The sequence below is a fragment of the Peromyscus californicus genome, unplaced genomic scaffold, assembly GCF_007827085.1.
Source record: "Peromyscus californicus insignis strain IS unplaced genomic scaffold, ASM782708v3 Scaffold_5__1_contigs__length_169319896, whole genome shotgun sequence".
NCBI lineage: Eukaryota > Metazoa > Chordata > Mammalia > Rodentia > Cricetidae > Peromyscus > Peromyscus californicus.
The window spans coordinates 154,418,378-154,431,360 of record NW_026294573.1 but is presented as its reverse complement, the minus strand read 5'-3'; the positions used below and the strand labels follow the sequence as shown (position 1 = coordinate 154,431,360).

Genomic DNA, 12,983 nt, shown 5'->3' with positions numbered 1-12,983 from the left:
CTTCTTTTCTACCTCTGTTTGCCTACACCTAATTTTTCAGTCTCATCCCTAATGTTGTAACAGTCACCAGCTGTACCTCCCACCCCCTGCCCATATTTCCTGTGGATCCCACAGACTATCCCCTCTTAACCTCCCTCCCCTGACTCCTGGCTAAATCTTAGCCTCCAATTCCAGCAGTCATTCCCTTTAAACACACCAACTCAGCAAGGCAGTAAAACAGGTAACATACACCCATCACACTCTTTGAAAATCCAGAAAGGAAACAAAAAACCAAGGCACAAAACACACACCCAACAAAGTCAAATCTAGAAATCAGCACCAAGACTTATAATCATCCCCAACCCAGATGCCTAGACACCAGCATAAGAATACAATCAATAACAGCCAAGGCAATATGTCTCCACTAGAGCCCAGCTATCCTACCACAGCAGTCACTGAATATTGCAACACAGCAGAAGCACAGGAAAAAGACCTTAAAGCCAACTATATGAAGAAGATAGGAGTCCTTAAAGAGGAAATGACCAAATCTCCTAAAGAAATCCAGGAAAACACACGCCATCAGAGGAAAAGAATAAATACCTTAAAGAAAGCCAAGACAATAAAAACAAGTAGTTAAAGGAAATAAATAAAACTATCTAAGACTGAAAATGGAAATAGAAGCAATAATGAAAACACAAACTGAAGGAACTATGGAAGTAAAAAAATTTAGAAACTTATACAGGAACTACAGAGGCAAGCTTCATCAACAGAATACAAGGGATGGATAGAGACTCTCAGGTACTGGATTTACAATACAAGAAATTGATACATCAGTCAAAGAAAATGCTAAACCGAAAAAACTCCTGACATAAATTGTCCAGGAAATCTGAGACACTATGAAAAGACCAAACCTAAGAATAATAGAAAGAGAAGGAGAAGAATCCTGGCTCAAAGGCCCAGAAAATGTTTTCAACAAAATCAGAGAAGAAAATTTTCCTAACCTAAAGAAGGAGATGCCTGCAAAGGTACAAAAGCTTGCCTATAAAGGTACAAAAGCTTATATAGAACACCAAAGATATTGAACCAGAAAAGAAAGTCCCTTTGCCACATAATAGTCAAAACAATAAACATACAGAAGAACAAGGAAAGAATATTAAAAGCCAAAAGAAAAAAGGACAAAGTAGCATGCAAAGGCAGAGCTATCCATTGAGAATTACATCCAACTTCTCAATGGTAACTCTAAAAGCCAGAAGGGGCTGGACAGATGTGCTGAAAACAATAAGAGACCATAGATGCCAGCCCAGATTACTATACCCAGAAAAACTTTGAATCACCATAGATGGAGAAAATAAGATGATATTCCATGTTAAAGTCAAATTTGAAAACATATGTATCTCCAATAAAGCCCTACAGAAAGTACTAGAAGGAAAACACCAACCTCAGGAGATTAAATACACCCACGAAAACACAGGAAATAAGTAACTTCACACCAGGAAAACCAAAAGAAGGGAAACACACACACACACACACACACACACACACACACACACACACGCACGCATGCGCGTGCACACACACACACACACACACACACACACACACACATTGTAGCAGTAGCAATACAAAATAACAGGAATCAACAATCATTGATCATTGATATCTCTCAATATTAATGTTCTCAGTTCCCCAATATAATGACAATGACTTCTGTTGGTGCAGAATTCTACCAGAATTTGAAAAAAGAATTAATACCAATAATACTTCTCAAATTATTCCACAAAATAGAAATAGAAAGAACATTGTGTTGTATTTTAAAAATGGCAGGTGGGAGCCTTGATGCATTGGAGCCAAGGGTCCCCATGGCAGGTAAGAGAGAGATACACCGTGCAGACAGTGTTCACATAGAGGATTTTATTGGGGGAAGGAAGGGAAAGAAGGGAGAGAGAAAGTGGGCACAGAGCAGCCTTGTGGGAAGAGAAAGATAAAGACAGAAAGTTAGATAGACAGGTAGATAGATAGATAGATAGATAGATAAATAGATAGATAGATAGATAGATAGAAAGAAAGGTAGGTGGGGCCCACCTCTTAAAGGGGGCTTAGTGCATACACAAACAGGGTACACAAGTGGGCTATGTAGGATGACATTGTCAGGACCCTGAGCAGGCCAAGTACTGCCTGCTTACTGGAAAGGCTCCTAAGGGGCTAGCCAGGTAATGCTTGAACACAACGCCCAATTCGTTTCATGAGATCACAGTTATTCTGATACCTGATACATAAAGACTCAACAAAGAAAGAAAATTACAGACTAACTTCCCTTATGGACATAGATGTAAAAATAATATACTTGCAAACCATATCTGAAAACACATAAAAAAGATCATCACCATGATCAAATAGGCTTCATCCCAGAAATGCAGGGATGGTCAACATATGAAAATCTGTCAATGTAATCCACTATATGAACAAACTAAAAGAAAAAAACTGCATGATCATTTCATTAGATGCAAAAAGAACTTGGATGAAATCCAACACTCCTTCATGATTGAAGTCCTGGATAGATTAGGGATACATGGGACATACCTAAACATAATAAAGGCAATTTATAACAAGTCTATAGCCAACATCAAATTAAATGGAGATACTCTCAAAGCAATTCCACTAAAATCAGGAACAAGGCAAGGTTGTCCACTTTCTTCATATATAGTCAATACATACTTGAAGTTTTAGCATGAGCAATAAGACAACTGCAGGAGATCAAGGGGACACAAATAGAAAAGGAAGAAGTCAAAGTATCATTATTTGTGGATGATATAGTATGCATAAGTGATATCAAAAATTTTACCTACACCTGATGAATAGTTTTAGCAAAGTGGCTGGGTACAAGAGTAATTAAAACAAATCAGTAGCCCTCTCATATACAAATGATAAACATACTAAGAAAGAAATCAGAGAAAATACCTTTCACAATAGCCTCAAATAATATAAAATATTTTGAGGTAACTCTAACAAAGAAAGTAAAAGACTTATATGATTAAAAACCTTCAAGTCTTTGAAGAAAGCAATTAAAGAAGATATGAGAAAATGGAAAGATCTCCCATGCTCATGGATTGGTAGGACTAACATAGTAAAAATGGTCATCCTATCAAAAAACAATCTACAGATTCAATACAATCCCTATAAAAATCCCAACATAATTCTTTATAGACCTTGAAAGGACAATTCTCAACTTCATATGAAAAAACAAAAACCCCAAGATAGCTGAAACAATCCTGAACTTCTGGAGGTATCACCTACTTGATTTCAAGATATACTATGGAGCTGTAGTAATAAGAACTACATGTATTAGCACAAAAACAGACACATTGATCATAGGATTGAACTGAAGACCCAGAAATAAATCCACACACCTACAGACACCTGATTTTTTATGAAGAAGCCAAAAATACACACTAGAAGAAGAAAGCACTTTAACAAATGGTACTGGTCCACTCGGATGTCTGCATGTAAAAGAATGAAAATAGATCCATATTTATCACCCTGCATAAAACTCAAGTTCAATTGGATCAGAGACCTTGACATAAAACCAGATACACTGAACCTGATAGGAGAAAAGTGAGAATAGCCTCTACCCATTGGCACAGGAGACAACTTTGTGAGCAGAATACAAGTGGCACAGGCATTAAGTCAATAATTAATAAGGGGGACCTCATGAAACTGAAAATCTTCTATAAGACAAGGACACTGTCGATCAGACAAAGCAACAGCCTACAGAATGGGAAAAGGTTCTGACCAACTCCACACCTGATAGAGGACTAATATCCAAAATATATAAAGAACTCAAGAAACTAGATATAAAAAACACCAAATAATGTAATTTAAAAATGAGGTACAGATCTAAACAGAGAATTCTCAATAGAGGAATCTCAAACAGCTGAGAAGCACTTAAAGAAATGTTCTGCATTCTTGTTCATCAGGGAAATTCAAATCAAAACTACTTGGAGATTCCATCTTACACCTGGCAGAATGGTAAAGATCAATAATACAAGTGACAGCTCATTCTGGTGAGGATTTGGAGCAAGGGGAGCACTCCTCCATTGCTGCTGGGAGTGAAAACTTGTACAACCACTGTGAAAATCAGTATAGACATTCCTCAGAAAATTGGGTATTGATTTACTTCAAGACCCAGGTATACCACTCTTGGGCATATATCCAAAGAATGCTTTATTCTACCATAGGAACACTTGCTCAACCATGTTCACTGTGGCTTGTTTTATAATAGCCAGAAACTGGAAATAACCTAGATGGTCCTTTACAGAAGAACGAATGAATGATATGTGGGACATTTACATGATAAAGTATTACTCAGCTGTTAAAAAATGCCATAATGAAATTCATAGGCAAATAGATGGAAATAGAAGAAATCATCCTGAGTGAGGTTACCCAGACACAGAAAGACAAATATGGTAGGTATTCACTTACAAGTGGATATTAGCCATTAACTAAATGATAACCAAGCTACAGTCTGTAGATGCAGAGAGGTTAGGTAAAGAGGAGGGGTGTAAGGGGGACTCATGGATATCCCTGGGAAGGGGAAATAGAATAGACTGTATGCATGGACTGGAGATGGGGAGGTATTGGGTTGGGATGGGAGTGGGAGGGATCAGGCTGTGGGAGAGATGAGATGGAGGGAGAGAGTACAGGCAGAGATGGCTGGCATTGGGAGGCCCTTGTGGGGTGGTATGGAAACCTAGTGCTGTGGAAACTTCTTGGAATCTACGAAGGTTATCCTAATGAGGACTCCTAGTAATGGGGGATACAGAGTGTCACCTGGCCATTCTTGTAGTCAGGCAAGGCTTCCAGCAGAGGGGCTGAGTTGCATTCAATTGAGTAGTTGGCCAAGGAGGGCTTATGAAAATTTACAAACAACCCAGGCTGATCCTAAGACAAAGGGTTACTCTCTACAAACTTACAATTGGCCCCATTGCCAAGGGTGACATTTACACAACTCATTGAACATGGATGCTGTGGAATAATCCTTCTGTACACTATGAATATGTATTACTCTCATTGGTTAATAAAGAAGCTGGTTGACCTATAGCAAGGCAGGACAAAGTTAGGCGGGACAATCAAACTGAGGATACTAAGATGAAGAAGGGTGGAGTCAGGGGAGATGCCAGCCAGACATCTAGGAAGCAGGATATGTAGAAAATGTGGAAACAAGCCATGAGCCACATGGCCAAGCATAGATAAGAAATATGGATTAATTTAAATATAAGAGTTAGCTAGTAACAAGCCTGACTATTGACCAAGCATTTGCAATTAATATTAAGCCTCTGAGTGGTTATTTGGGAATTGGTGGGAAGGAAACATCCATCTACACATGGAGAAGTTGAGCTGGTGCCTAACTGGAGTCTCCATCCCTAAGTTCTAATCTCTTTGGTGTGGGAGGTATTCTATAGGCTACTGAAAGAGAAACGTGGACACCAACCCAGTCACAAAACCTATAACTTACAATCTATCCTGCCTCCAAAATATGGTAGGGCACTTGTGGCACAGAACTTGCGGGAGTAGCTTGCAATGTCTGATTTGACTTAAGGCCCACTCCACCAGAAGGAACTGATACCTAGTCCTGCTTAGGTAACCAGGAACCAGAGACTAGATACCCCAGAGACCCAGGGTAAAACTAAACCTGACTGGTCTAAAAAGATCAATAAAATGATTCCTAATGATATTCTGCCTTTCTTATAGATCAGTGGCTTGTCCTGTCATCATCAGAGAGGCTTCCTCCAGCAGGAGAATGGAACAGATGTCAAGACCCACAGTTGGATATTATGTGGAGAGAGAGTCTGAATGGACTCCTCCCTTCTGAGCTCAGATTATCCTGAGTTAGAAGAGGCAGAAAGATTGTAAGAGTCAGGGGTGATGAAGGACACCAGGAGAACATAGCCCTCTGAATCAGCTAAGTAAAGCACATATGAGCTCACAGAGACTGAAGCAGCAAGTACAGGGACTACATGGCTCTACATCAATTCCTCTGTGTGCATACTAATGCTATTAGCTTTTTTTTTCCAATGAGATTCCTGACTTTGAGAATAAGTGGGTCTCTGACTCTATTGCTTGCTCTTGGGACTCTTTTCGTCCTCTTGGGTTGCTGTGTCCAACTTTGATATGAATGTTTTGCCTCACCTTTCAGTATTTTATTTTCCCATGTTTGGTTGTTATCTCTTAGAAGGCTGTTCTTTTCTAATGAGACACAGAAAGGGAGTGGATCTGGAGAGGAGGGGAGATGTGGAGGAATTGGGAAGAGTAGAGAGAGGGGAAACTATAATCAGGAAATAATGTAATAGAAAGGAACCTATTTTCAATTAAAAAGAGCACATTAGTTTTCTGTAGCTACCATAACCACATATGACACATTGTGTGATTTAAAGAAGAAAAAATCTAATTCTGAGAGTTCTGGATGCTAGAAGCTCGTGGTCATGGGGTCTGCACATCTGTATCTTTTGTTCCCCCTCTCCCTGTTTTGTAGGTGGCTGTCTTTCCACTGAGTTCTCAAATCTCATCCTGCTCACTCCTCCCCTGTGTCTTTCTGTATACTTCAAACTTTTGTTTCTTGTTAAGACAAGCAGTCACACTGCATTATAGACCCCTTTTTAGGTTAATCAACCCTTTAGAGGCCTTATCTCTAAGTGTGATTGTTTGCTGAGGTCAAGGGATTACAACTTCAACTTTTGAAACCGGGAAGTATGACTCAGCCCACAACTAGAGAGTAATAACAAATAAGTCACTACACTGTGCCACATGGTAGGTGCTGAGTAAATGGCAAATATTTGTATTTTTGTGGAGAGACATATCTACATCAAGATCCAGAGTAAGTAATGGCTTCATTCTTACCTTTGACAACCTCATTCCAAATATATCTGAGTGCTTGAGGAGCATGCAAATATTTGGTAAATCAATGTATAGGGTGGCAGTATTATTGGAATTGAAGGATTATGAAGGACCTCTCTGTAATGTTGCCTGATAACAACTTATCATTCTTTTGCATTAATTGCTATTGTGTGAATTTTTCGGGGTGTTTCTAGGGAGATATGAATAAACATCTATTCACCCCAGAAGGGAACCAATGACAGAACACAGTTCATATACCACCAAAGTCAAACTTGGTGAATCAATGACTTTTATTGGGGTTACTTACAAGAATGTGGGTGAATTACTTACGGGGGCAGAAATGACTCAGAGACAGCTGCATTACTAAAGCCCACCCCAGCATGAGTGACAGCTCATGAGAGCTGGAAACCTCGAGCACACTGCACAACCTGCAGGATCTGGAGAGGTTGGAGAGTGTTCTTCCAAACATATTGGTAGATCTCTGTCTAGTCAGTTCAGCTTGTCTGAGTTTCTTCAAAGCTGCACAGTTTAGCAGTCCTTAATGCTTACATCAGCTTGAGGAATGAGGGGACTCTAATATCTTGTCAATTTAAAGGAATTATTGAAGCTTTACATTTTTTACTTTATGAGTATTAAGAAACCTCTGTTTAGGACATCCTGGGCCCTAAACAGTTATCCCAAAGGACGTAATGTTTCAACTCTATTTAGAACATCCTAGGTCTTAATGATCTTCCCTCTAAGATGACATAGTTTATTTTGGTGGAAATTGCTACACAACACTGCAGTCTATTTCTATTTATCCTGGAATTACAGATCAAAAGAAACAATCCCATGGATCTCTGTGAGTTCAAGGCCAACCTAGTTTATATATTGAGTCCTAGACCAAAAGGGTTATATAGTGGGAGGCTAGACCAAAAATAACAACAACAACGATTCCACTCTTGTCCAGAATTTAATTGTGCTACTTAGGGGAGCACTAAGTGAGTTGTTGTATAGAGTCAACTATATCAACTCTAAGTTGCCTTCCTCTCTACAGAAATTGTTAACTGCTTAAATACTATGGGTGAGAGGACTCACCACTGTTCTCTGTCAGAAACTGTGCTGTGTACTATTGACACATTCCTGTTAGATATCTCTATTCCTAACTACCTTTGAGAAGCAATTGTTGATCAGGTTTCTGTCTTGTCAGTTGGCCTTCTCCTCAATCCCTACTCTCACAGTTAGCCGAAACATATTCAAATTCAGTGTGACTCTTAAAACTTATTATTCATGACCTGATATGTTAGACTTCATGTAGTTTAAGTAATCCACAAAACCTATATAAGTAAAAATTTAGGACATTCTCATCTATAACTCTGTGATTCACAGAGTTTGAAGTCAGTAAACTTCCTAGGTCTAAAAATAATTTTTTTTTTTTGAGACAGGGTTTCTCTGTGTAACTTTGGAATCTGTCCTGGAACTTGCTCTGTAGACCAGGCTAGCCTTAAACTCACAGAGATCCACCTGTCTCTGCCTCCCATAAAAAGAATTCTTAAAGAACTAGTGTTTTTTTTTAACATTTGAAATATTTAATTTGATTTGTAAGTTCTAAATTTTACTTTCCTACTTGTTGCTGTTAATTTTGGCTTTATTCATTGTTTAAAAATGCTTAATTAAAAATGTTATAATTTGCAGTGAGCACAATTAAGATTATTCTTTTCTGTTTTGGGTCATCTGGCAACTTGAATATTATCACACCTTTTATAACTTAATCACAATCCTGGTGGAAATCTAGATCTGAGTGCAATCAGGAGTCCTTGGATATTGACCTGCTTTGAAGTAACTCTGCCTAACAGTCTCCCCACACAGCTTCTGTTCTTTCATCTTTTGGCCAGTGACAGTAATTATGTATTTCAAGGCATGTGCTTCTGTTGTGGGATGTCTTTCTGCATGCTGTAAATATATGTTGTTTCCACTGATTAATAAATAAGCTGCTTTGGCCCATGGCGAGGCAGCTTAGAGGCAGGGAGGAAATCCAAGGAGAGATACAGGAAAGAGATAGGCAAGAGACTCAGGCCTGCCACTGAAAGAGCAACAAGATGTCAGCAGACAGGTAACACCATGGCCACATGGCAACATATAGATTTGTAGGAATGGGTTAATTTAAGATAAAAGAGCTACCTAGCAAGAAGCTTGAGCCATACAAGCTTGTAATTAATATAAGCCTCTGAGTGATTATTTTATAAGCAACTGTGGGACTGAGGATGGGAGAGATTCATCCAGACTGCTAGGCAAGGCAGGACCAGAGAAAGTTCCGGCTACAAGCTTCTGCATGGCTTACATTTTATTTTTTTGTCTTTGCTGGAATTCAGTGTTCACACTGATACCATGCTTAAAGACATCAATATATGTATAGGTCTAAATTATTGTTCTAATATGAATTTCTCCCAGGAGTGCAAGATTAGGAAATCAAATTGTTTACATGACATTTTCATGCAGGATTTATCACTCCAAACTAACAGATCTTAGTCTGTTTGTGCTTTCATATTCAAGATATATATATATATATATATATATATATATATATATATATATATATATATATATATATATATATATTTATTTATTTCCTCCAAATTCCAACAGTCCCTCCTTGAGAGAGGAGGATACTCATAAGAAGGTAATGAAACTTATAAGGCTCACAGAACTTGTAAAACCCAGGAAGCTCAGAAAGACCTGTCTGCAAGGTTGCATAAGCAGTAAGCAGTTGCTAGGGAAGAGGAGCTGCTTGGAAGTTGAGCAGGGAACTTCAGGGATTCAGCTTTTGTGAGTCATCATTGATGGGGTGGGCTTTCCTGTCATGCCTTTGAGCTACCTATGCTTCTGCAGGTAACTCCTTACCTATGTTTCTGTAAGCAAATCCTACAAACTCACTGGTTTGCTAAACTATACTTGGGCAGAATTATTTTGTCTGTAATCATTGCCCTGTCTGGAGTGAATAAACATTCATGCCTCTCTAGAAAAAGACATAGAGCAAGAAAATAGAATTTTTATGACTCAGTCACTAGCTGAAGGCCATACCTTTTAATATAGGAATTGAATTTCAGCATGAATTTTGGTGATGACACCATAATTCAAACCATACTAAAATTGGTTTATTTTTATTATTGCAGATTCTAGGCTGACTAGTGCTGTATTGCAAGACTTTTCCTTAAAGAAAAAAAAAGCTAAGTCTAAAGCATTAGTAATAGTTACATGAGTAGATCAATGCAGAACTGATCTAGGAGCTTGATTCATCATACATTGCCAAGGTACATTCATAAATGGAAGGTGATGCATGTGTTAGCAAAGACAGAACAGTAGTGTTTAATTAAATTTAAATTTATGCAAGAAGAGTCTGAAGAACTTGTCTGAAGAACTCCTCTTCCTTGACACTAATTAGAACGGAGAGGCTTCTAAAGAGCAAGTTGTCTGTTGAGCGGGGACCCATAATCTTTTTGATTCTTGTAAATTGTATAGGTTATTTTGACTTTGTTAAAACATAAGGCAGGAACAGTGAGATGGCTCAGCAGGTAGAAGTACCTGCTGCCAAGTCTGTTCACCTCAGTTTGACTTCTGGGGCCCACTGACCCTTGGAAATTTCCTTGTGATCACCACATGCACACCTTGGCACATGTGTATTCCCCAATCTCCCACATGTACATACAAAACAAATAAATTAATAAAAAAACAAATAAGAAAAAAACATGAATTCCATATAAAGTAAGAACTTAAATTTTTATGAAGAAATTGACATTTTATATTTCCATTAATTATAAAAGTACTTGCCTTAAACAACTCTACTTGGTTGATGATACTGAAGTTTGTGTCAATGGCGAGAGATAACTGCATTGCTGTTGGTAGGTTCTCAAGCAAACTGGACTCATCTTTGTAAAAATAAATACACCCATCCCAAAGTAGAATAATTAGTAAAACAATTCACCAAAGAATAAATAGAAAAATATTGAAAACATAGACAACAAAATGCAAATGTTTTGTAAATAAACATGTCTTAATTTCAATGTGTCTATTATGAATATTAGATCTACATGTATGTGTTTAATTAAATGTGTGCATGTGCCTTGTGTAGACTAGAGTTGGACATTGGTGTCTTCCTTGATTACTCCCCACTCTCATTTTTGAGATAGGGGCTTTCATTGACCTTGAAACTTACTGTCTAGACTGGTTAGTCAATGGGCTCTAGTGATCCTTCTTCTTCATCTTCATCGCATTGGAGTTTCAGATGTGTCCCTTCCTTGTTTTGAGAGACAAGATCTTGCAGTGTAGCTCAGGTTGGCTTTGAGCTCACAGCAAACTCCCTACTTTGTCCTCCCATGTGCTGGAATTACAGGCAATTCCACCGTACCCAGCCCTTCATATGTCACAATGGTGCTATTTTGCTCATGAGAACATTGAAGTGTAAAGATTTATTTATTCATTTTATGTATGACTGCTCTATCTGTATGTACAACTTTATGCCAGAAGAGGGCATCAGATCCCACTATAGACAGTTCTGAGCCACTATATGGTTTAGGGGACTGAACTCTGGACCTCTTGAAGAGCAGTCAGTGCTCTGAACTATTGAGCCATCTCTCCAGCCTGAGAGCAATGAAGTATTTTAACTACAAATGGCATACTGAATATTCCAGAACATTATTTTTGAGAATTTAAGATATTATTTTTTTAATTTAATTTAATTTTATTTTACAATATAATTTAATTCTACATATCAGCCACGAATTCCCTTGTTCTCCCCCCCTTCTCTTCCCCCCAGCCCACCCCCCATTCCCATCTCCTCCAGGGCAAAGACTCCCTTGAGGATTGAGATCAACCTGGTAGACTCAGTCCAGGCAGGTCCAGTCCCCTCCTCCCAGGCTGAGCCAAACGTTGCTGCATAAGCCCCAGGTTTCAAACAGCCAACTCATGCATTGAGCACAGGACCCGGTCCCACTGCCTGGATGCCTCCCAAACAGATCAAGCCAATATCAGCATTGTTTGTAATAGCCAGAACATGGAAACAACCTAGATGCCCTTCAACTGAAGAATGGATAAATAAAATTTGGTACATATACACAATGGAATACTACTCAGCAGAGAAAAACAATGACATCATGAGGTTTGCAGGCAAATGGATGGATCTAGAAAAAAATCATCCTGAGTGAGGTAACCCAGACTCAGAAAGACAAACATGGTATGTACTCACTCATAGGAGGATACTAGATGTGGAATAAGGATGACTGGACTGCTACTCACAACACCAGGGAGGCTACCTGGAAAACAGGACCCCAAGAAAGACACGGGGATTGCCCAATGATGGAGAAATGGATGAGATCTACATGAACAACTTGGATGTGAGTGGGGGTAATGAAGGGCGAGGGTTGAGGGAAAGAGAGCTTGGGGGAGCGGGAGATCCCAGCTGGATCAAGAACAGAGAGGGGGAACGAGGAATAGGAGACCATGGTAAATGAAGACCACATGAGAATAGGAAGAAGCAAAGTGCTAGAGAGGCCCACAGAAATTCACAAAGATGCCCCCACAATAGACTGTTGACAATGGTCGAGAGACACCCTGAACTGACCTACTCTGGTGGTAGGATGGCCAAACACCCTAAGATATTAATTTTTTTGAGACAGGGTTTGTCTGTGTAGCTTTGGAGTCTTTCCTGGAACTCACTCCGTAGCCCAGGCTGGCCTTGAACTCACAGAGATCTGACTGCCTCTGCCCCCCGAGTACTGGGATTAAAGGTGTGCACCACCACCACCTGGCTTAAGATATTAAATTTAGTGATCGTGAGGCAAAGGTTAGTGAACAGGATGAGGTGGAAAAAGGATCTAGTTCTTATTTCTGCCAGTCCCATCAGGCTAAGGATGGCAAATGGCAATGAGTGGTAGGTGGTGTTTGAAGGCATATGGAAGTCTGTCTTGTTCATTATCTTACTTGACTTTTGTAACAATCGTATGGTCAGATGTTCATTTCTACTGTGCAAATAGAAAAAAAAACTCAAAATAATTTAAACTCAGAGAGACTGTAAATGACTTGCTGGATTGAGCAAATTAGTAGGAATCTCAACTGGGAATATAATCTAATGAGGAAAT

The 12,983-nt window shown here is 39.0% G+C and overlaps 1 protein-coding gene across 1 annotated transcript in view; it reads right to left on the bottom strand.

Annotated features, from left to right (window-relative positions):
- The window catches only part of Cngb3 (cyclic nucleotide gated channel subunit beta 3), a 170,418-nt gene that overhangs the window by 48,416 nt on the left and 109,019 nt on the right, over positions 1-12,983 (bottom strand). The window contains exon 13 of the mRNA XM_052717246.1: positions 10,678-10,775. Coding sequence (XP_052573206.1) covers positions 10,678-10,775 — 98 coding nt within the window. The remainder of the gene's footprint in view (positions 1-10,677; positions 10,776-12,983) is intronic.